Source organism: Ranitomeya imitator, chromosome 7 (genome assembly GCF_032444005.1).
Source record: "Ranitomeya imitator isolate aRanImi1 chromosome 7, aRanImi1.pri, whole genome shotgun sequence".
Taxonomy (NCBI): Eukaryota; Metazoa; Chordata; class Amphibia; order Anura; family Dendrobatidae; genus Ranitomeya; species Ranitomeya imitator.
Window position 1 is genome coordinate 186,911,953 of NC_091288.1, and position 26,092 is coordinate 186,938,044.

Consider the following 26,092-nt stretch of genomic DNA (forward strand, 5'->3'; position numbering starts at 1 on the left):
TAGCAAACAAATAGCAAAGAAGAACTTGGCTATGCAGAGCAGCAGGCCACAGGAATGATCCAGGGAAAAACAAGTCCAACACTGGAACATTGACAGGAAGCCAGGATCAAAGCATTAGGTGGAGTTAAGTAGAGAAGCATCTAACGACCTCACCAGATCACCTGAGGGAGGAAACTCAGAAGCCGCAGTACCACTTTCCTCCACAAACGGAAGCTCCCAGAGAGAATCAGCCGAAGTACCACTTGTGACCACAGGAGGGAGCTCTGCCACAGAATTCACAACAGTATGTCCTGAAAAGGCTTCTCTTCTTTTGGAATTGTGAAGCAGAGAAGCAGAGCAGTCTTGCACATGAATGCCTGCTGACAAGTTTGTGGTAGAGTCTGGAAAATCTTCACATCTTTTCATCCATTTCATCCAAACACTCCTGGCAAGCATTTATTTGCACTGCTGCGCTATATTTTATAAGGAAAATGTAGCAAGTGTGCACATTCTCTTTATAGAAAAAAGTTACTATCTTATATCAAAACTTCCTCTACAGACCTATATGTTTTTATGGAAACAGACTATGCACAAACCCTCCATTCCGTCCATATCACGTATAACTGTGAACCAGTAGTGACACAGAAAAGCACAACCATCATTATTTAACCCAATAAAATCATTTTTATTAAACAATTGAAAACATACATCATTAAAAATAAGACAAAAAACAGGTATCTCAAATGTGAGGGACCAATGAACTACTCAACTCATAAAGCACAAAGCATGTATTTATCCAACAGTTAGCTTAAATCTCCTCAGCTGGGCTCTGGAATAAGATCACCCTCTTAGGTATCCGTGGTATAAACAACAAAAAATCCACATTATAATAGGGTATTACCCGCCCATGTCTGCTATATATAAAGTAAGATAACCACCACCGTAACCATAACCTCCAAGAACCTAAGTGTTGTTCTTCCAATTGGATGAACTGAATATAGATATATTGCCCGGCGGCAGTAATAAAGCCACAATACTTACTGCTGAGTGTATGGAAGAGTGTCCGGTCCCTCTACCCCGACGCGCGTTTCGTCCACACTTGTCCAGGGGGCGTGTCGGGGCAGAGGGAAAGACGGACTTATATCCTGCACTACGGCCAATAACCTGTAAGTCAGCTGGATCATGTGAGACTTCGCTGCCTGATGTATTCGGCGCGCCGGACCGTTCCCCCGCCATCTAAAAGATGACTCATCACCCTCGGACAGCGAGCAGCGACGCATCCATGAAGCCATGGTAACGGCTTTCATGCCTGCACGCTAGCTCTAATAGCCGAGGAGATCCGAGTCTATGGCCGGGAGGATCCAAAACAGCGTGCACTATTTAGGCAACGAATCTCAGCGGGACTACTATTTAGAGGATAAGACAATATACAAAGTGCTAATGAATTACTAAAGTGACCTGTGCTATGTGCCAGAATTATAACAAACTGCTACACATGATAACCAATGTAAACTATACTTTTAAAGGGACCTGTGCCATATACTATAATTATTAATTCTCTTTATAGAAAAAAGTTACTATCTTATATCAAAACTTCCTCTACAGACCTATATGTTTTTATGGAAATAGACTATGCACAAACCCTGTGTAGTCTGGTCCTTCAGTAATACTTTCATCAATCATCCATCCCTTATACATACATTCACTGGGCTAATAAGGACAGTTGTGAGTCAGCACAATTGAAAACCAGATTACGACTACACAAAGTTTGCAGTCTGTTACCATAGGGACACATTGGTCCGTATGGAAGCTGTCGACACAAAACTGTACTTTTTTGGCTAGAGGAGGAGAAAGCAGCTGGGTCAGGAGTTGAAGAGGGGATGATTCGTGCAGGGAAAAGAAACATCTTGTGTCTACATAGAGAAAAAAGAATGGGAGTACTTATTTAAAGCGTGCGTCCGGTTTTCTTTTTGTGTTGCTTTTTACTGTAGGTCTAGAAACTAACAGGCAGGTAGGTGCTACCCACCGGCCTGTTGTGCCCTGCATTGATCTCTGCCAGTACAGAGAAACCACAGACTGCTCCTGCTAGAAATTCAGCGACTTCTGCTGACTTCATGTCGGCAGAGTAGCGCCTTCTTTTCCGCTTCGCCCTGCTCTGGTGATGGGGCGTGACTGCCTACATCATGCAAATTGACAGCTGGCTCCCTGCTGCCTAACTGCGGGGAGCCAGCTGTCAAGCAGATGTTGAACAGCTGAATCGCTGCCACGAGCGTGTCATTGACCGCTCCAAGCTGGCGCCAGGTAGAATAGTCAGTTAGTAAAAAAAAATAAATCAGGCAGATAGTTGCTAACTACCTGCCTGTTCTGCCCAGAGTCGGGTCAGAGCGGCCATTGACCACTCCTGTTGGCGATTCAGCTGCTCAACATCAAGAGAGCAGCTCTTCCTCTTTTGGGCTGCTTTGTCAAAAGAGCATTATTGCCGACCTCATGCTGATTGACAGGTGGTTTCCCGCAGTTGCACAGCGGGGAGCCGGTTGTCATTCAGCACGACATCATCAGTCACAACTAGTTAGCAGAGCGGAGCGGAAAAGAAGCTGCTGCTGTTTAAACGTGACGTGGGTGTAAGGCGATGAATCGCCGGCAGGAGTGGTCTGTGATCGCTCTCGGCCAGCAGAAATCAGCGTCTGGCAGAAAAGGCAGGTAGGTAGCATCTACCAGTCTGTTAGATTTTTATGCCCATAATGAAAAAAAGAATATTCTTGGATAAACCATTTAAAATTAGAGAAAGAAGAAAGAACATGGAAGCAAGGAGGGAGGATGAATGAGACATAAAACGGTACATTTGTAATGAAGAGTATTGCTTCAAAAACGTGTACATACCCTGGGAAGTGTTGAGCTGTTCACAGTGGAGGCATTGGAGGACACAGCTACTTTTTACAGAGTCGCATAAAATAATGAAAGGAATATAAAAGTCTTCAGATATGACACATTCCTTTTAGTGATAAGTAATACATGTCCACGCAAGAGGCACGGTGACAGTGTGAACAGCTCACATCTCCGATAGGCTGTACCAGGACACCCTTCCCGTGTGACCGTGGACCCACTTGCGGCTGCAAATTTCAAAGGCCAGCATTGATCTCAGCGGTGAACTGTCTTTGTATTTCATCGGCGGTGATTTTTTAGTAATGATCATTGTCACACCTCAGACAACCTTCTTGAGCTACCTAGCGGCATAGTAAAAAGCGAGAACTGCACTCTTTTCGATTATGACAGCTACTGCGTTATTCTCCGTAAAAAATACTCCGACAGTCAGCATCATCGCCATCAGCTGGAGAAGCTCAGGCTGCGGGTCCTCTAATCATTATTTCATGGACTGTACTCTACCGCTAAAGGTTGTGTGAATTATACATAAAAGGAGAGACGGGCACTTTTGTAAGTTCTCAGGAATTCTGCACAATGTATGTCATACAGGCCCGTTCTGGAAGACGTACGGAAAAAAGGGGAGTAGAAGTTTAATCCAGATTACCCAGGTGCATTGGCTGTTCAGCAATGGCAACTTGAGCTGATGTTTGAGCCCTGCCGCATTCATAGTGTCTGGGCATGCACAAGTAATACGCCCCAAGCAGCAGGGAGAAATGCCAGTCCCCGGTGCCATCAGTGATCCACTAATGCCATCATGATTGCCCCAAGTAAGAGAAGAGCCACTTGGGATGTCACTGTAAAACAGGTAGTGGCTAACAATTTAGTGGGGCCATGAGGGTTATTAGTATTAGGGCACTGAATCTAGCAGTAGTTTGGAGGAAACTGGGACTATCCCTAGTTTGGAGAGCAGTTTAGCTGACCATTTACAGGGAACCTAACAGCGGATCCTCGGGCAGCATGCATCAGACACTGGCTGTATGATTTGACTCTGAGACGCTGCAGGGTTTCAGAGTATAGCTTAAAAATCGCCAGGGACTGAGCCACACAAGGAACTAGTCATCTGGCAGCTGGCTTTTCCCCTTCCACTTCCAGTAACTAACAGGTCTCTCCCTGTGAGTCTCCCGCCATAGCCGTGGGGTACTCGGTACCGGGTCGTTCGTGCTTAAAGGGGATGTCACGGTGGCTGCAACCTGGTCCATGGTCCTGGGCGTCCAAAAAAAGGGAAAGGTATTTAAGGGTATTTGTAATAAAGTCTATGTTCGTGACAACACCTGTGGTATTCGGTCAGTAGGGACCGACGCTGCTTAAAAGGGTCCTCTGGGGTGATGGTATGGCAGCTAGATGGTATAACTTCCACAGATGGTGTAGTTAAGAACCAGGACACAGGTTTGCAGTCTTTACCTGGTTTACTGATGGCAACAGTCCTCAGTCCAGGGTACCAGGTGCAGGGATAACTGTGGTCCGGCCAGCTGGAGGCAATAAAGGGTCCCTCTCCCAAGTGAGGTCCGTAAGCCTTTCCTACATGTGCTAGATGGCGAGGTCCCTGCTCCTTGTAGCTTGCTGACAGTGTCCTCTCTCTCCTGTCCTGAGACAGATGTCTGTACGATAGGGAGTGTGAGCCGTTTTACAGGGTCTCTATCATGACCCGGAGTCTCAGGTTACTGCTTCACCCCAGACTTGATGTGGGCAACTGACATACAGTCCTATGCCCTCCGCTTCTGTTGCGCGTCCAGGAGAACAACATTACCTCGGTCTCCCGGCGCCCGGCTACTACGCTCTGGCTCTGAGGGTGTCCTGATGCTGTTCCCCTCCGAGCCTCTCCCTCCACTGTGCTCCTTTCCTCTAAGCTCCTCCACAATTCAACCCCTCGGGTTCTGTTCCTTTCCCAGAGGTGCAGCTCAGTCTTGGCTGCATGGCTCTGCACTTTCTCCGCTCTCACTCCTCTCTCCTTACTGTCCCCTCCAGACTGATCTGAATCCTCCTCCAGACCAGAACACATATAGTTTAAGGAAGCTCCCCTGAATCCGAGTCCTGAGCTCCCCTTTCTGGCCTGGATTCGGAATATGTTGAATGTGGGTGAGCATCCTCCTTGCTTCCAAGCGTTATATCACCCTCCCCAAAAGGAAGGCAACATCACTGCAACAACCGGTTACCTGGGGTGTTGCACTTGCACACACACACAGGGAGAGACCTGTCACTTAAGAATAGCGGTCAGGGAGAAGCCACTGGGTGCCTTTTCGACTAGTCTCCTGTGTGACTCGGTCCCCAGCGGCTTGCTTATCTATGAAACTCCGCAGTGTCACAAACATATATGGCTGACATCATACAGCCATGGTCTGATACATGCTACCTGTGGATTGGGCAGCATTTAATAGCTGTCAGGTTCCCTTTAAATGGGCACTGTGTGTGTTACCAGTTTATGGGTGCACTTATGGCTGTCGCTAGTGTAAAGAGCTCTACAGTATGGCTGTCACTATTTTGGAGGGCACAGTAGCTGGGAATGTTATGGTGTGTGACCTATCAGACTACACAGTTTTTTTTTGTAGTCTGTTACCATAGAGACACATAGATCTGGATAGAAGATGTAGACACAAAACGGTACATTTTTAATTAAGATTATTCCTTCGTTTTATTTTATAAAATTGATCTATTAAAATAGGGCTGAAATTTAACTTTTTCAAAAGTATGAACTATATGTTTTAAATCCATAAAAAAAACTTTAGGGCGACACACGTATAAGAAAACCACATCTTCCCCTGCAGCGTTGGTCTCCGAGGTCAATGTTCAGGATAATACTTTAACTTCAAATATGAGGAAGTTTTAAAACTTACGTTATGTTCTTGCCAATGGCTTAGTTGTATTTACCTTGAGGGTAATGATGGACTAATTCCGTGGAGGACGATACGGGTGAAATCAGACGGCGGCAGCAGCCGCCGCGGCGGGGAAAGGTTTCTTCCTTCTCTATTGCTGAGCTGTCAGCGCTGTAGATATTCCAGACTTATTTAGGGCAGCTTAGCATACAGAAGTATATTCCTTAAGAAGCAGCAGATTCTGAGTTTCCAGTACATTTTTATTTTTTTTTATCATGGGTTTTCTATACCTGTTTATTCCTGCGGTACATATTACCATACCAATCAATGATAAGCCTCTGTTCTTGCTGCTATAAATGATGTTCGTATTTACAGATGCTGGTTGGAGAGTAGATAGAACTGGAAATTATTAGCAGCAGGATGATGGGAACCGGCTTTCTTCATTTCTTTGGATGATCATCTTGGGATCCCCTTCTTGGCTTCATGTCCTCTTCTTAAACGGAACCTGTCAGCAGGTTCTTGTACCATAAATCAAACACGTTTATGTGGGTTCATTGTAATTAAGATTAAATGTATATCTTCTATTTAGTAATCCTTGTTTTCATTCTAAAATAGTCACTTGGCCAATATTTATGCAAATGAGGCGCAACTTCAAGGAATCATACAATGTTAGGCTACTTTCACATTTCCGTCGGTAGTCGCCCGTCGCAAAGCGTCGGCGCGACGTACCGACGGAAGTGTGTGCTTTCACATTTCCGTCTGCAGTCCCGGGCAGGAAAGAGACAGAGAGCGATATTTCCTGCCAGGCATGCGCAGACGGAAATACAGGATGCAACGCACAGAAAAACGTTCCCTTGAAAGTTTTTTCCTGACGACGGGCTGTCAAAATCCGAAGCAACCAGTGCACGACGGACGCAACGTGTGGCCATACGTCGCGATTCGTCGGCAATACAAGTCTATGGGAAAAAAACCCACATCCTGCGGGCAAATTTGCAGGATGCGTTTTTTTCTCAAAACGACGCATTGTGACGGATACAAAACAACGGAAATGTGAAAGTAGCCTTAGAGTGGAAAGGGACCTCCAGGGTCATCATGTCCAACCTCCTGCTCAATGCAGGATTCAATAAATCATCCCAGACTGATGTCTGTCCAGTCTCTTTTTGAAGACTTCCATTGAAGGAGAACTCACCACCTCTCGTGGCAGCCTGTTCCACTCATTGGTCACCCTTATCTTCTAATATCTAATCTGTATCTTCTCCCTTTCACTTTCATCCCATTGATTCTCATATTTCCATGTGCAAATGAGAATAATGATGATCCCTCTACACTGTGACATCCCTTCAGATATTTGTAGACGGTTATTAAGTCTTCTCTTAGTTTCTTTTTTTCAAGCTAAACAGTCTCAGATGCTTTAACCGTTCCTCGTAGGACATAGTTTACAATCCGCTCACCGTCCTGGTAGCTCTCTGTCCTCTTTTCATCTTCCCCGCCCCATCTGTTCAAATCCCACTGACCGACGGGTCTCTTTTCTCGAAGTAATCTGCCTCCCCAGTCTGAAATTTTGCATAAGCGCCGTTATTCCCCACGCCAGTCGTCTTCTCAGAGGGGCGACACATGAGCAGATGCATAGGAATAATTCCCTGCTGTCACTCCACTCCAGGAATGATGGTTCCTGCCTGATATTTCAGTCTGATACTATCTAATCCAGTACACATCCTATTGAAAAGGGGAATGTCACACCCCACGTATTAATTTATTCAATCATTTCAAGGAGGAGTAATCATTTTTTATTAAAATAGACACATGTCTTCTTTAAATTGCCGTATGTCATGGAATAGTTTGACTGCTGGAGTGAAATCGCCTTTACTGATATTTTGTACATTTACGGAATTTCTTTTCATTGTGTTTCATTTTAGTTTTATTGATTTTTTTTACAGGATGAATGTGAAGGTGATTTAGCAGAAGCCATGCCAGCTCTGGAGGCGGCAATATCAGCTCTTAATACTCTGAACCAGTCTGACATCACTCTGGTCAAATCTATGCAGAATCCCCCAGCTCCTGTGAAACTGGTTATGGAGAGCATCTGTGTGATGAAAGGCATAAGACCGGACAGGAAGCCTGACCCTGGAGGAACAGGTGAGAGGACAGTGCATGTACCAAAAAGTATAGTCATCAACTGGAGGAAATACTCAAGCGGGCAACCCACTGATTCACATATTTCATACCTGCAAACCAAATAATGGTAAGGATTTGTGTTAATAAATGAGAGTTGTGAAGAATACAGCAAACCAGGTTTGAATTGAATAAATTGGGGAAAACATAAATAAATATATGCAATATATATCTATATATACAGTACAGACCAAAAGTTTGGACACACCTTCTCATTTACAGATTTTTCTTTATTTTCATGACTTTGAAAATTGTACATTCACACTGAAGGCATCAAAACTATGAATTAACACATGTGGGATTATATACTTAACAAAAAAGTGTGAAACAACTGAAATTATGTCTTATATTCTAGGTTCTTCAAAGTAGCCACCTTTTGCTTTGATGACTGCTTTGCACACTCTTGGCATTCTCTTGATGAGCTTCAAGAGGTAGTCACCGGGAATGGTCTTCCAACAATCTTGAAGGAGTTCCCAGAGATGCTTAGCACTTGTTGGTCCTTTTGCCTTCACGCTGCGGTCCAGCTCACCCCAAACCATCTCAATTGGGTTCAGGTCTGGTGACTGTGGAGACCAGGTCATCTGGCGTAGCACCCCATCACTCTTCTTCTTCAGATAGCCCTTACACAGCCTGGAGGTGTGTTTCAGGTCATTGTCCTGTTGAAAAATAAATGATGGTCCAACTAAATGCAAACCAGATGGAATAGCATGCCGCTGCAAGATGCTGTGGTAGCCATGCTGGTTCAGTATGCCTTCAATTTTGAATAAATCCCCAACAGTGTCACCAGCAAAGCACCCCCACACCATCAAACCTCCTCCTCCATGCTTCACGGTGGGAACCAGGCATGTAGAGTCCATCCGTTCACTTTTTCTGTGTCACACAAAGACAAGGTGGTTGGAACCAAAGATCTCAAATTTGGACTCATCAGACCAAAGCACAGATTCCCACTGGTCTAATGTCCATTCCTTGTGTTCTTTAGCCCAAACAAGTCTCTTCTGCTTGTTGCCTGTCCTTAGCAGTGGTTTCCTAGCAGCTACTATTTTACCATGAAGGCCTGCTGCACAAAGTCTCTTCTTAACAGTTGTTGTAGAGATGTGTCTGCTGCTAGAACTCTGTGTGGCATTGACCTGGTCTCTAATCTGAGCTGCTGTTAACCTGCAATTTCTGAGGCTGGTGACTCAGATAAACTTATCCTCAGAAGCAGAGGTGACTCTTGGTCTTCCTTTCCTGGGGCGGTCCTCATGTGAGCCAGTTTCTTTGTAGCGCTTGATGGTTTTTGCCACTGCACTTGGGGACACTTTCAAAGTTTTCCCAATTTTTCGGACTGTCTGACCTTCATTTCTTAAAGTAATGATGGCCACTCGTTTTTCTTTACTTAGCTGCTTTTTTCTTGCCATAATACAAATTCTAACAGTCTATTCAGTAGGACTATCAGCTGTGTATCCAACAGACTTCTGCACAACACAACTGATGGTCCCAACCTCATTTATAAGGCAAGAAATCCCACTTATTAAACCTGACAGGGCACACCTGTGAAGTGAAAACCATTTCCGGTGACTACCTCTTGAAGATCATCAAGAGAATGCCAAGAGTGTGCAAAGCAGTCATCAAAGCAAAAGGTGGCTACTTTGAAGAATCTAGAATATAAGACATAATTTCAGTTGTTTCACACTTTTTTGTTAAGTACAGTATATACTCGAGTATAAGCCGAGAATTTCAGCCCATTTTTTTAAGGCTGAAATTGCCCCTCATCACTACCGAAGCTGCCGCCTCACCAACACCGGAGCTCCTGCAACCCTCAGCCTACTGTCTCCTTCCCCATAATCCTGTAGAATGTAAGCCTGCAAGGGCAGAGTCCTCGCCCTTCTGTATCAGTCTGTCATTGTTAGTTTGTTTACTGTAAGTGATATCTGTAACTTGTATGTAACCCCTTCTCATGTACAGCACCATGGAATCAATGGTGCTATATAAATAAATAATAATAACAATAATAATAATACTCGAGTCATACCCAGGGGTTGGCAGGGTAGGTGGAGCAGCAGCTGTGTAATCATACTCACCTGCTCCTGGCGCAGTCCCTGGTTCCCCGGCGCCGGCAGCTTCTTCCTGTAGTGAGCAGTCACATGGTACCGCTCATTACAGTAATGAATATGGACCCCACTCCACACCCATAGGGGTGGAGCCGCATATTCATTACTGTAATGAGCGGTACCATGTGACCGCTCACTACAGGAAGAAGCTGCCGGCGCCGGGGAACCAGGGACCGCACCAGGAGCAGGTGAGTATTCACCTGCTCACCGTTCCACCGCCACCCACTGCGTCTTCCCCGTCCTCTGCACTGACGCTGAGGTCAGAGGGCACAATGACGCGATTAGTATGCGCGCCGCCCTCTGCCTGAACAATTAGTGCTGAGGACGGGGAGGACGCAGCGGCTGCCGGCAGCGGTGGAACGAGGAGCAGGTGAATATAGCAAGTGCCGGGGGCCTGAGTGACGAGAGGTGAGCATGTGATTTTTTTTATCGCAGCAACAGCTTTATATGGGGTAAATGTCTACATGGAGCATCTTATGGGGCATAATCAATGTTTGTGCAGCTTTATATGGGGCATATTTTTGTATGGAGCATCTTATGGGGCCCATCAAACTTTATGGAGCATTATATGGGGCTCCTGATTCAATATGGATATTCAAAAACACTTAACCTACTGATGTCTCAATTAATTTTACTTTTATTGGTATCTATTTTTACTTTTGACATTTACCGGTAGCTGCTGCATTTCCCACCCTAGGCTTATACTCAAGTCATTAAGTTTTCCCAGTTTTTTCGGCTTATACTCGAGTATATAATTCCACATGTGTTTATTCATAGTTTTGATTCCTTAAGTGTGAATGTACAATTTTCATAGTCATGAAAATACAGACAAATCTTTAAATGAGAAAGTGTGTCCAAACTTTTGGTCTTTACTGTATGTGTGTATATATTTATATATTTATTTTTGTGTGTATGTGTGTATATATTTATATATTTATTTTTTAAAACATTCAAAACCACACCTCTTTTGCAACTCCCAATAAAGAGGTATTCCCAACATCACATTATAATGATGTACACATATATTGATTCATTTGTGCCAATATAATTTTTTAAATCTTCCCCATTTTGCACATATCACCCCATTAAGGACATCCCTCTTGGCTCTATTTACCCTTTAGTTGCATAGGGACTAGCTGGCATTCTGCAAGCATAGCTGTGCCATGCCTAGAACGGAGCTTCTACTGCGAGGGATGATGTCACGGAAATGGACGGAGCTCACTTCATTACTCCGCAAGAGCTCATACCAGGAACCAGTATTGTGGGTGTGCTAGTAACTAAGAGGAGTGATGTACTGCAGGATGGGGCTGTATACAAGAGGCTGAGAGGAGAGATATACTTTAGGATGGGCTGAATATACAGGGACAATAAGAAGAGATGTACTGCAGGATGGGGCTGTGAACACGGGGCTGAAAGGAGAGATATACTACAATATAGGCTGTACACAGGGGACTGAGAGGATATACTGCAGGATGGGCTGTGTTTAGGAGGGACAGAAATTAGAGATATACTGCTGGAAAGGGCTGAATACAGGGCGTTGAGAGGATATATTGCAGGATGGGGCTATATACAGGAGTCTATACACTGCAAAATGAGCTATATATAGAGGAAGCAAAAAAAGATATACAGTATGATGGAGCTGAATACATGGGGCTGAAATGAGAAATATACTGCAGTATGGGCTGACATTCGATGAGCTGTGTGTGTTGCCTGCTGCGTAGAGATAAGTGATGTGAAACTGCAAATGCCACTCTGATGCATATGACAGAGGATTATCTTTTGCTATATGCATCAACAGAGCAGCATTTGCAGATTCATAAAACTATTGTGTCTGCAGCAGGCAACGAACACTAATCTGCACTGCTATTGTGGAGGAGTGCCGGAGAGTGGCGCTCTGCTAGACCAAGCTAATGATGTAAAACCACACAGACAGCTATTCTGTGGTAACCTCAGAATTATATCATGCCTAGGTTTCAGGCAGCTCATGAAAAATATATACATCCAAGAAAGCGAAAAAAAGCTATAGCCTTAAAATACAAAACGTTTTATTTCAATCAATAGTTAAAATCAACATTTTAAATAAGACAAAAGATAAGAAATTGCGAAGACATAGTGTAAACTATATGCGGACCAGCCTACGGGTAAATGGCACTATTGGGCTTTATGTGAAAAAAAGAGAGAAACATATAGGTATTCAGAAAAAAGTAAATCTACGGTGGGAAAAAAGCCCCTCCTTAAGTTAATATATCCGTACCTATATGGCTTAAGTAAAGATGGTAAAGAGGCCTGAATAAAATTATGGCCGAGTGTAGTAACTATACTCACAGGGGTGAGATTAGTGATTTGTAAGGTGCAAGTGCAGGTGCAGCTTAATGGAAAAACAAGGGGTTAAATTGCCCAATCAAATAGAGGCCTAAGGGTTAAATCGCACAGTGGCGTAGGCACATTACCTCTGTTGGCGTGGACCGGTTCCCCAACGCGCGTTTCGCGTGTGGCTTTATCAAGGGGTTAGTGTAACCCCTTGATAAAGCCACACGCGAAATCACTAATCTCACCCCTGTGAGTATAGTTACTACACTCGGCCATAATTTTATTCAGGCCTCTTTACCATCTTTACTTAAGCCATATAGGTACGGATATATTAACTTAAGGAGGGGCTTTTTTCCCACCGTAGATTTACTTTTTTCTGAATACCTCTATGTTTCTCTCTTTTTTTCACATAAAGCCCAATAGTGCCATTTACCCGTAGGCTGGTCCGCATATAGTTTACACTATGTCTTCGCAATTTCTTATCTTTTGTCTTATTTAAAATGTTGATTTTAACTATTGATTGAAATAAAACGTTTTGTATTTTAAGGCTATAGCTTTTTTTCGCTTTCTTGGATGTAGCTATTCTGTGGTAGATTGCAGAAGATAAAATCAGTAATGGAGTGTACTGTGAAAAAGACGAGAGAACACAGAAGTGTAAGGTGAGTGCTTCACTTACATTAGCTTGATAACTCGTAGGTGAAGAGAGAGGAGTTGGCACCATTGAGGAGAAGCAAGTTCTGCTATTTGAAACCGGATGTATTGAGGCCCAAATAGAGATGAAAAAAGACATAAATGTACAAGAAAGATGTTATGTTGGGCTTAATCTGTATATTAAAGTTACAGTTGCTTGCGAATGTATGAAACCCCCCGTTCCCCCCCACACCCACACCCTTTGCATTTTTCATGTTTTGCTACCTTACAATGTGGAATTTCACTGGGTTTTTTTTAGACTTTGCATCAGTTCATGTAAAGAACATGCATACAACTGTTTTTCTTTTTTTTGTGAAGCAAACAACAAATAGGATAAAATAACTGAAAACTTCAGCGTACATAACTATTCACCCCTCTAAAGTCAGTACTTTGTGGAGCCTCCTTTTGCAGCAATTACAGCTGCAAGTCTCTTTGGTTAAGTCTCTATGAGCTTTCCACATATTGCCACTTGGATTTTTGCCCATTCCCCAAGGCAGAACTGTTCCTACTCCTTCAAGTTAGATGTTTTCCTCTTGTGAACAGCAATCTTCAAGTCTGACACAGATACTCAATCGGATTAATGTCTGGGCTTTCTTTAGGCCACTCGAAAACATTTACTCATTTCCCCTTGAACCACCCGAGTGTTGCTTTAGCAGTATGCTTTGGGTCATTGTCTTGTTAGAAGGTGAACCTCTGTCCCAGTCTCAAATCACTGACAGGCTGAAACAGGGTTTGATTTAGAATATCCATGTATTTTGCACCATCCATCTCCCCCTCAACTCGGACCCTGCTGCGGAAAAAAATCCACACAGCTTGATGCTGTCACCACCATGTTTCACTGTGGGGATGGTGTTCTTGGAGTGATGAGCTGTGTTGGTTTGGCGCCATACATAGCATTTACCTTGCTTGCCAAAAAGTTCAATTTTGGTCTCATCTAACCACAGCACCTTCCTCCATACATTTGGGGAGTCTCCCACATGTCTTTTGGCAAACTCAATAGGAGCATTACAATTTTTGTGTATAAGTAAAGACTTTTTTCTACCCATTCTTTCATAAAGGCCACCTCTATGGTGTGTATGGCAAATTGCAGTCATATGGACGATACTCCAGTCTCTGATTTGGAACTCTGCAGCTCCTTCATTGTTACCTTTGGTCTGTGTCCTGCCTCTCTGATTAATGCCCTCCTTGCCCGGGCAGATAGTTTTGGTGGGCAGTCCTCTCTTGGCAGGTTTGTTGTGGCACCATGTTCTTTCCATTTGATGATAATGGATATGATGATGCCCCGGGGGGGTCATCAGAGATTGGGATATTTTTTTTTTTTTTTATAACCCAACCCTGACTTGTACTTCTTAACATCTTTGTCCCAGACTTGCTTGGAGATCTCCTTGGTCTTCATGGTGTTGTTTGCTTAGTGATGCTTCCTGCTTAATGGTGTTGCAGCCTCTGTGGATTTTCAGAAAAGGTAAAGTGTATATACTGACTGACGTGTGACACTTAGATTGCACACAGGGGGGCGTCCTTTCACTAAACATGTGACTTATGGAGGTAATTGCTTTGCACCAGAAATTTTAAGGGGATTTCTCGCATAGGGGGTGAATACATATGCACATGCCAATGTTTAGTTATTTGATCCCATAAATGTAATTTATGCCTATATTTTTCACAATTCACTTCACCAACTTAGACTATTTAGTGCTGATGCATCACACACAAACGGGATTACAAAAATATTTAAACACGGGTTGTAATGTATCAAAATAAGTAAAAAGCCAAAGGGGTGAATACTTTTGCAAGCTACTGTAAATATGCGTTTACAGTGCTTTGAGAAAAATAACGTGATTGTCAAAATAACCCCTTAATTTGAATGGGGTGAGTTGCAATACCAGGCACAGCCGGTGCACAACAATGGTGCTATTTGTGCACTCTTCTCTTTTTTTCTTTCTTTATACAACCTCTTTAATTGAAATAATGATTTTCCCCAAATAATTTAAGAAAATTTATTGCACACATGCGCATTAATTGATTTGACAACTGTCGCGAATACATTTGAGATTTACTGAAGTTGGAAAAATTGAGCTGAAAATTTGCCTTTGATTTTGAACAATGGTTAAAGGTTGTTTTTTTTATTTGCGCTAACTGAAAATTGATTTAGTTGTAAAAATGACAGCAATTCTTTTCCACCAAAAATAATTCTCCCTAGATTTACTGTCTTAGATTGGATTCAGACAGTTATGTTGATAGTGATTTAATGAAAATGAATCGAATGGTGACGTGAGTCCAAATCTCAACCAAGTCACCAAGACCCCTTCACTTTAATGACGCTAAGAAAAAGGTGAATGGATATAAGTAAATGGCTGATGATAACTTCAGATGGGTATTTTTAGGATTTGCCATAGACTTAGCTTATTAAATCTGCAGCAAAATCCATAAAAAGTATGGATGCACTCGAAGTTTAGTATATACATTTTATTATATGAAGATCCCTTCTCATATTGATTGTTTTTTTTTTTTCGACTAGGTAAAATGGTGGAAGATTTCTGGGGTCCATCTAAGAAAGTTCTTGGAGATTTGAAGTTTCTAGACAGTTTAAAAGCATTTGATAAGGATAATATTAACGCCGCAATTATGAAAAGAATCCGAGAGAAATTCATCAACAATGAGGACTTCCAACCTTCTGTGATTAAGAACGTGTCTTCCGCTTGTGAAGGTTTGTGTAAGTGGGTCAGAGCCATGGAAGTGTATGATCGTGTTGCAAAAGTGGTAGCTCCAAAACGTGAACGTCTAAAAGAAGCTGAGGCGAAATTAGCAGTCCAAATGAAGGAGCTGAACACAAAGCGAGCGGAACTAAAAGCCGTGGAAGACCGCTTACAAGCTCTGAATGACGACCTGCAAGCTATGAATGCAAAGAAGGCAGAACTAGAGAAGAATATCGAGATATGTTCACAGAAGCTTGTACGTGCAGAGAAACTTATCAGTGGCCTCGGAGGAGAGAAAGATAGATGGACAGAAGCTGCTCGATTGTTAGGGGCGAAGTATATAAACCTCACCGGTGATGTCCTTTTGTCTTCCGGTACTGTCGCCTACCTTGGGGCCTTCACAGTAGACTACCGGCAACAATGCCAAAGTAGTTGGCTTGTATTATGCAAAGAAAAGAAAATACCAAGCTCAAATGACTTCAGCTTAAGTACCACCCTTGGAGACCCAGTCAAAATCCGTGCTTGGCAAATTGCTCGTCTACCGGTTGATTCATTCTCAATAGATAACGGTATAATTGTATCAAATTCCAGGCGATGGGCTTTGATGATCGACCCTCAAGGACAGGCCAACAAGTGGATTAAGAATATGGAAAAGCACAGCAAACTTTCGGTTATCAAGTTGTCAGACTCAAACTATACAAGAAGTTTAGAAAATGCTATACAGTTTGGTAACCCAGTCTTGATTGAAAATATCGGAGAAGAAATAGATGCCATCTTGGAGCCACTATTACTAAAACAAACATTTAAGCAACAAGGGGTTGAATATATTCGACTTGGTGAAAATATTATAGAGTATTCCAAAGATTTTAGAATGTATATGACTACTCGATTAAGAAATCCCCATTATCTCCCAGAAGTGGCGGTAAAGGTTTGTCTTCTGAATTTCATGATCACGCCTTTGGGTCTTCAAGACCAGCTTCTTGGCATAGTAGCAGCAAAGGAGAAGCCAGAATTAGAGGATAAAAAGAACCAACTCATCATTGAAAGTGCCGCCAACAAGAAGCAGCTGAAAGAGATTGAAGACAAGATTTTAGAAGTTCTGTCCTCTTCAAAAGGAAACATCTTAGAAGATGAAACCGCTATTAAAGTGTTATCTTCTTCCAAACTCCTGTCTGAAGAAATTTCGGAGAAGCAGCAGATTGCTACTGCAACTGAGAAGGAAATTGATGACACCCGAATGGGATACAAGCCGGTGGCTATTCATTCATCCATTGCATTTTTCTGCATTTCTGATTTGGCGAACATTGAGCCAATGTACCAGTATTCCCTGACCTGGTTCATTAACCTCTATGTACACTCCCTCGCCCATAGTGAAAAAAGCGATGACCTTCAGACCAGAATATCAAATATAATACATCATTTTACTAAAAGCACCTACAATAATGTGTGCCGGTCTTTATTTGAAAAGGACAAGCTCTTGTTTTCTCTTCTTCTAACCATAGGAATTATGAGAGGAGCAAATAAAATAGATGATGAAATCTGGCGTTTCCTCCTGACTGGTGGAGTAGCCCTGGACAACCCTTACCCTAATCCTGCCCCTGAGTGGCTGTCAGATAAATCTTGGTCTGAAATTGTACGTGCTTCCAACCTCCAACCACTCAACGGCTTTATGGAACATGTTCAAAACAATATTTCAAAATGGAAGAGGCTCTATGACTCCATAAGACCCCAGGGTGAAACCTTTCCAGATGAATGGCAAACATTAACAGGAATGAATCGCATGGTTATCCTCAGATGTCTTCGCCCTGACAAAATGGTCCCTGCAGTTCAGGAATTCATTGCAGAAAATATGGGCAAGACGTATATCGAGCCTCCAACGTTTGACCTTGCGGGAAGTTACAATGATTCCAACTGTTGCGCACCATTGATTTTTGTGCTTTCTCCTGGAGCCGACCCTATGGCAGGTAAAATTTCTTTACAATCTGCTATGTTAGCTCATTGACCACATCTTAGTTCAGGGGTGGGGAACCTTTTTTTCTGCCAAGAGCCATATGGATATGTAAAGCATCCTTTGGGGTGGCGTAGCAATTGTGAGCTAACTCCACCCAGAAAGTAAGTCTTGATGCCGGCACTGGTGTCAGGATGTAATCTTTCATTGCATGCGCTTCAGTGGTGAACGCTGCGTGTGTGTGGTCACAGAGCAAAAAGAAAGGAAAAGGCTGGTGGCCATCAAAACACCGCTGCTGGCAAGCACTGTGGTCCTAAGAAATCTGCCTAGGTGCCAGTGAAACGGTAATCGCGGGCTGTAAATGTCCAGCGAGCCTGAGGTTCCCTACCTCTGTCTTAGTTGAACAAAAGACTCACTGAAAACAGGACAAAACAACGTAAACGGGTTGTCCGGCGTTGGACTCAAGTCTTCAGTCACACTATGTGACTGCAGACTTGTGAATCCTCTCAGCACACTGTGTGCACTGTCAGGATTCTCCAGTGCCAGGAATGATGTATACACATACCGTCACACGCCAACTAGAAGTGCGCAACCTCGCTCAGTACAAATGAATTGAGCAAGGTCAGACACGTCTAGTTGGGATGTGGCTGGAAATATGCAAACCTCATATTTGTGGTTCCATAACCGCCCGCTCCCAGTGCCGGCACCGAAGAATCCTGACGGCGTGCACTGTGAGGAATCACAAGTCTGCCCTCACACTGAGTGACAGCAGACTTGTTCACTAAACCTGGAAAACTCCCTTAATCTGAAAGGGAATCTGTTACCATTTATTTTGTTCCCTGATCTGAGAGCTCAGTATAAATTTCTGCTGTCACTTTTTGTGACAGCAGATCGTGCACATGGCATACTGTTAAGATTCAACACTGTCCAGATTCGTCTATATTCCTGAGGACAGTTGTGTGACCGCAGCGATGCAATTTGTCACATACTCACTGGCAACTTTTCCTGCTTCTATTGATGTTCTATGAGAAGCTAGTTGACAAATGATCGCAAGTCTTCAAAGGCCATACCTGTGGTCTCGTGAATGGTGAATGTCCGCACGAACTGGAAATATTGAAAAATCCTGGTGCATTGTGCACATTGTCAAGATTGGACAATCTGCGCTCGCATAGGGTGACTGAAGAAATTTATGTTGAGCCCAGAAAACCCTTTTATGTACTGACAACATGGTCCGGTCATGAAGGCTCGATAAAAGGGATCTGCAAAGTTTTTCGGTATCATATGTTAATTTTGTGCAGTCATAAAAACTTAAAAGATTAATGGCAGAAATAGAACACGCAGTCTCTTTTTTTTTTTTAATTATTTTTTTCCAGTAAAACTATAATTTATTTTCTTTAGATATTTTTTTTTCTGATAATCCTTCTCCATCTGTTAAATATATTCATGTTCATAAAAGTATTTTCACATGTTCACAGTTTGTATAGCAGGATGTGTTATTTTACATCTTGCCGCCACCTACCCTGGATCACAGCACAATCTGCCGTATGTACACCACTGTGTTTCCGATTATTAACGAGTGGTTTGCTCGGGTTTACATTTTCTTGCATAACAGTTCTTTACAAAAATATACCAATTTACGATTGAACAATTTTTGTGCCTTGTGTCTTCTGCATGGATTCCTGGAACGGAAAGGTAGGTGAAACAAGAAGTTAATTGAAATGTTGTTCCATTATTGCTACACAAATTAGATGCACAATTCCATTCACATTACAGAGGACTATGCTGCCCTTGTTTTGCTTGTACATCAAACAGGTTGTCATTGCATGGAGACCTTTCAGATATCCCAGAGTGTAAATCTCTAATTAATATTTGCATTGTTCATTAAAACTATACACATCTGAAGAAAACCTACCGTACGCTATTTGTAGACCAGGGTTTCTTGGGCCCATATGAAGGAATTATTTAAATTAACTGTCACCAGATTTTTACTACCCATCTGACAACAGGATAAAGTAGCAACAGAGATCCTGATACCAATCAATGTTTTATCTGCAGCTCTGCTAGTCTTCTCAGTGATGAGCTCTTGCTATGTAGTCCTTGATTTTCATGCGCTCCACACCCCAACACAGTAGAAGCATGTTATCATGATGAGCACCGTTACTTATTTCCGATCTCCACAACTTGTGTCATATGTATATTTATGTACGAGGATTCCCCGTATCCAAAAGGTGTGCTGTCTGTACGTTATTGTGTTTATATATATTTCTTCACTGCATGTAACGATTGGCTCAAAACTGACGTCACTTACTCTGGTTTTTGCTTTTCCTGCACACCTGGTATTCTTTTTACAACACGCACTGACAGTGCGCTCTATTGCCAGCTCGTTACTTCTAACAGAGCTGGCAAGGGAGCGCACTGTCACTGTGCATATTGCACAGTGATAAGAATATACTGAGCATAAGTCAGAATTGACAACCGCCGCATGTTCAACGGATGTCACTGATGATGCTTCGTTTCAGGGAGGAGCAGAGACTGTGACAGTGACTGCAGCCTTTGTCGCCTGATGACATCTCGTTTGAGTATCCTAGCATGCACTGGGGATTCTCAATCGAATCATCATCAAAGAGGAAGTAGTAAAAAAAAATATAGCAGACAGGGAAGTGTAGGGGCTTCATAGATTAGATTAAATAGATCGGCATTTAGGACTAAAATAAATTTTAGTTTCAGGCCACCCCTTTAATTTTTAAATGGGGTTGTCTTATGTTGGAGCTTTGTAGTCCTGCTCTAGTATGGCCTACTAATGTGTAAGAACCAGGGTAGAGTATACTAGCCATGAATTAGGACTACCTACCGTAATATATATATATATATATATATATATATATATATATATATATATACATACAACCAAAGCCAATATAGACCAGTATAAAGTCTGCAAGGTTCTTGTATAGTAGTCAGGTCTCTGCCTCTATTTTGGCAGCTCTTAGATGGGCAGTGGTGGCGTTATGTTCACATCATCAGTTTCGGCCATATAATCGGACTATATAATCCAAGCTTAACATTATTTTGTTGCCTTTCATTACTTGTCTTTAATGTGTTTGCTCTTAACTGAACCTCTCAGGTTTATTAAAGTTTACCGATGACCTCGGCATGGGAGGAGAAAACATCCAGACCATTTCACTGGGACAGGGCCAAGGGCCGATTGCAGCAAACATGATCAGTCAAGCCATTAAGGACGGGACCTGGGTGGTCCTTCAGAACTGTCACCTGGCCACAAGTTGGATGCCGTCCCTGGAAAAAATATGCGAGGAAACAATTGTGCCCGAGAATACCAATGAGAAGTTCAGGTATGGCATTGCAGCGTGCTGCAGAAAGCGATTAGCTGTGGACAAGTGGAAGTTTTCTTTCCTAAGGAACAATATGCCCTCGGGTGTCATCCATCATTTGCGTGTCACAAATAGATTACTGATAAGGACATAAGCAAGAAAACATGAAAAGCTTCTCTCACAGACGTCATACAAATCATCAGCAAGGGAAGATGGGTGGAAGCGGCAATGAGGATATCGAGCCCATGTGGAATATACGTGATGGTTTACCCGTCGCTCTGCGCGCAGCCGTAACTTACACATCAGATTCCCTGCATCCAATTCCTGTAATCTGCGGCCGCCAATAACATGCCATGAAAAAGCCAGTAACTTTACTAAAAGATTTCCTTATGGATCATTGGCAAAAATTTGAGATCCGGTTATTGCAAAATTTGAGATCAGGCATTGCAAAATTTGAGATCAGGCATTGCAAGATTTGAGATCAGGCATTGCAAAATGTCAGATCAGGCATTGCAAAATTTCAGGTCAGGCATTGCGAAATTTCAGATCAGGCACTGCACATATTGATCTTTGACTCCTGGGAGTGTAGATATGTGTAAATTTATTCTCATCTGCGAATTAATTCACTAATGCACACATTTTACGCCACTTTCAGATCAAAACATCCCTAATTACAATGTATCCCAGGCATTTTCCTTCTAATCTAACCGTTTAGGTAGATCCGTACCTCTTGTTCCTCCACCACAACACTAGAAGTGAGGGGTGATGGCGGTAATAGTATTTTAGTAGGATTTTCTTCTTTTTACGTACCCAGTAATAAGAATTAGAACCCTTATATCAGTTTGGGGATCACATAGGTGGTCTATATATTCTTCTTACGTATTAATCCAAAACAAACCATGACTATAAGCAAAGTTAGATCCAGATCACAGTAAGAGACATCTTGGAAGTGTTTGCATCCTGGAAATGCCGCGTCAAGGCGTGGAACAATTGTGAAATGAAGATGATCCAGCTCAACGAACTGTGAATAGGCTTTAATTCACACAATGACTAAGGGTAGGCTGCCACCCGAAACGCGCTGGTGACTCATTTCGTCTAGCTGTATTGCTGATTTTGTCATTTGCCCTGAACTACAAGCCTATTCACAGTTCGTTGGGTTGGGTCATGTTCATTTCACGTATGACTATACGGCCTCATTCAGGCTGTCAATTTTATTCTCAAAAGTGAAAAAATTTATTTTTTTATTATTATTTTTTTCAGTGTGTTAGATCCATGTTTGTCCAGGTTTGCAATCCGTGTATTTGTACAAAATTATAGGGGGTTCTCAAAGTGTCCCCCATCTAGATACAAATCGTTGTTTTGACATTGACATTCATTTGGCAGGAGTGAGATTCATCTGCAAATTGGATCAGGAATGTACATGCCTCTGTTTTTTGCTTTGTTTTGGTTTTTTTTGGGGGGAGGGGGTTGCGCACAATATGCTCTAAGAAAAAAATGGACAAGTATCCAGGAGCATAGGTTACAAGGGATAAAAAAACACTACTGGAACACTGCAGCAATGACACAAGTCTGAATGAGGCCTAACACTGTATCCAGCTTTGCAGGGAGATGAAGACACTTACTAGAAATCTGCAGGTAATTCACCGACCACCAACACATGATATAGGGATTCAAAACATTATCATACAGTATTTTAATCAAACCCTCATGTGGATACTGTCTCATAAACGCACACATCAAAATACTAGCAAACCCAATTCCACTAGGGAACAAAATATGTACTTGTCCAATTAGAAATTTATATAATCTTTATTAGAAAAATTGCAAAAAAAAAGATTGACAGATGCATGTAAAATTACAACTATGAAAAATGCAGTCGTGATAGGCACAACACCCCCCTGTATACCCCACCAAATACCAAATATTATATCACGATATATCCTAATATAAGCACCAAAATAGAGTACTTTCCCCCCATTGAATATGCACTTCACAATACCTTAAGTAGCATACCCACACAGGATTTACCATCACCAGGCCATGCCACCATGGTGTACAGCACTTATATACATAAGTGCGGAGTGCGCAGCCTGAGGTAAGGAAACAAGGGAGTGCGCGTCCGCCCCAACGCACGTTTGCTCCCTGACGAATTGGGTTTGCTAGAAATCTGCAGGACCTTGTCTTTTCCTCTTTCTCACTCTGCACCTCCCTCCTCATCCTCCCCTTATCATTTCCATAGACTTCAACAGGCAGCTGTAATCTGACACCTCAGGGAGTTAGAACTCTGTCTTGTATTGCGCAAGATGGATTTCAGCTGTAATGTCCATAGACATCAATAGACAGCTGTAATCTGACATCTCAGGAAAGTGGCACTCTGTCTTATCTTGAGAAAGATGGATTTTAGCTGTATTTCTGAGTGATGAGTTCTGGAGGAGGGAGAAGTGACTCATAAGTGGAGAAATACGCATATTTCTCTCATGAGTTATATTATAAAGTTTTATTATACTCATTTGTACTATTGACACCATGTCTTGCCTTGAGCAAGATGGATTTTAGCTGTATTTCTGAGTGAATGATGAGTTCAGGGTGGGAGAAGTGGCTCATAAGTGGAGAAATATGCATATTTCTCTCATAAATTGTATTAATAAAGTTTAAATATACTCATTTGTACTATTGGCATTCTGTCTTGTCTTGAGCAAAATTTGATTTTAGATGTAATTTCCGTGGACTTCAATAGACTGCTGTAATCTGACACCTCAGGGAAGTTGCACTCTGTCTCTTTTCTTACCAAGATGTATATTAGTTATAATTTGGAGTAAATGATGAGTTCAAAGGGGAGGAGAAGTGGCTCATAAATGGAGAAAGAATCATATTTCTCTGAAATTTTATATATTTTCTTATACTCATTTGTACTATTGATTTATGCAAAGTTTTTGAAAACGACAGTGACCATTTTAGGTCATTTACTTATCTAGATTTATGCGTGACTTGTTTTAGGCATCCAGTTTTTAAAAAAAAATCAGAGTAATTGTTGCAGATATTAAATATTCATATTAATCCACGAAAGCTCTGAGAAATGTTTAGAATTTATGTAAATGTTGATATTTGGATGAAATGTCATTGTATTGTGGTAGAGACAAATGCGACAGTGACAGTTCCTGATGCCGTGTAACACTTCTTGTTTCAGGCTATGGCTGACCAGTTATCCTTCAGACAAGTTTCCAGTCAGCATCCTCCAGAACGGCATCAAAATGACCAACGAACCCCCAAAGGGCCTTCGAGCAAATTTGCTGCGCTCGTATCTGAACGACCCCATATCTGACCCTGTTTTTTTCAGCAGCTGCCAGAAAGCGGAGATGTGGCAGAAGCTCATGTTCGGACTCTGCTTCTTCCACGCTCTTGTCCAGGAACGACGCAACTTTGGCCCATTAGGTATGACTTTTATATGGTAAAAAATAGGATTAAAAATACCCCCAAAAACTATGAAGACAACGTGCGCATGTTGTCAGATATTTTCCCTAGCGTGCCGATCTGTAAAGATGGCTATATAAGTGTGGTCCCATCTGGATTCCTTCCCTTTCAGGCCCCTGTAATTCTATGTTCCTCCCTTTGCATGTAAAGGGATTTTCTGGTTTCCAAAAAACCCTGTCCCTAGATGTAATTTGTTTAAAAATAAAAAAAATAACTGTGATTTATTCACCCTTCCCAGGTCCAGCACTGAGTCTCTGCCTCTGATCATGGTGTTTGGCTGCAGCGCCGCAAACAATACCAATCAGTGAGCTCATTGACTCTGCCAGAGTTGGCACAAGCAGCTGAGCTTACTGATTGGTTGCAGCGCTGCAACTGTGACGTCAGCACTGCAAACGATAAAAGACACCGGGAGCAGCGGAAGGGATACAGTACCGGACCTGGGGAGGATGAGTAAAACACAGTTTATGTTTACAAAACAAACTGCAGGTGGGGGAACAGGGGTTTTCTGTACATAAGCGTGTGTACTAACAATATTTTTTTTTTTTCAAATTACTTTTTTTTTTAACATTATTATTATTTATTATTATAGCGCCATTTATTCCATGGCGCTTTACATGTGCATTTTGGTTAACATATGTAAATGCAGATTAATGCAGTGATTTTGCAGACCAAACTCTGCAAAACAAAGTTGAAATCGTTACCCAGTGACACCATGTCATGTACCGCGTCTACTGGAGTCAAGTCCGTTTGTAAGTCGCATTCCTGATGATGTCAGAATCTCTCGCCTCCCCCATGCTTTATACTGCAGGCACGCTTATTTGTATTGTTTTCCTGTTTATAAGCAGAAGGCCCTTTTTATACCTCCCTACAGCTCTTTTTTTTTTTATATAGCGCTAAAATATTCCGCAGCGCTTTACAGTTCGCACACATTATCATCGCGGTCCCAGATGGGGCTCACAGTCTAAAATTCCCTATCAGTATGTCTTTGGAATGTGGGAGGAAACCGGAGAACCCGGAGCACATGCACATTAGCAGCAATACACTGACTCCATACCCTGTTTATCTGTATAGAAGCATTTTATGCTCATGCTCTAATCTGGGCAAAGGTCATTGTGAAGGGAGAGGGAGAAGGTGAGCTGTGACATCACCTACTGTGATTGGAGAAATCTGTATTATCTACTATGTATTAGTACATGAGGTGTTAACTGTCATTGCAATCATGTTTGTGATAATAATGACTGCAGAAAAGTTTTCTTGACTAATGGGTAGTTTGAAAATTGCAAGATTTGAGATTTGTTTAAAATAGGTAGTATCATGATGGAAAAAAGTTAAATAATATAGTCATTGTATGATGATACATTCCTTTTAAAGACTAAAACTAATAAATGAGTTCTTAGGCCTCAAGCATATGGCCATATTACTGATCTGCGAGCTCTGTGGCTGTACAGACATGCAGCGAGTATTTGGGAGGGGGTCTTATTTCTCTTATTTTTCCTTTTAGGTTGGAACATCCCATATGAATTCAATGAGTCCGACCTGAGAATCAGCATGAGACAGATCCAGATGTTCCTCAATGAGTATGAGGTGGTTCCATTCCAGGCCCTGACGTACCTGACAGGTAAAATATCATTTACATCAGCAGTTTCCTCATCTATTACATATAAAAAAAATGAAC

At 42.2% G+C, this 26,092-nt stretch overlaps 1 protein-coding gene across 1 annotated transcript in view; it reads left to right on the top strand.

Moving 5' to 3' along the window:
* Positions 1–26,092, top strand: part of DNAH3 (dynein axonemal heavy chain 3) — a 332,604-nt gene that overhangs the window by 289,455 nt on the left and 17,057 nt on the right. Inside the window, exons 51-55 of the mRNA XM_069734194.1 lie at positions 7,649–7,847; positions 15,492–17,633; positions 20,742–20,967; positions 24,134–24,378; positions 25,919–26,035. Coding sequence (XP_069590295.1) covers positions 7,649–7,847; positions 15,492–17,633; positions 20,742–20,967; positions 24,134–24,378; positions 25,919–26,035 — 2,929 coding nt within the window. The remainder of the gene's footprint in view (positions 1–7,648; positions 7,848–15,491; positions 17,634–20,741; positions 20,968–24,133; positions 24,379–25,918; positions 26,036–26,092) is intronic.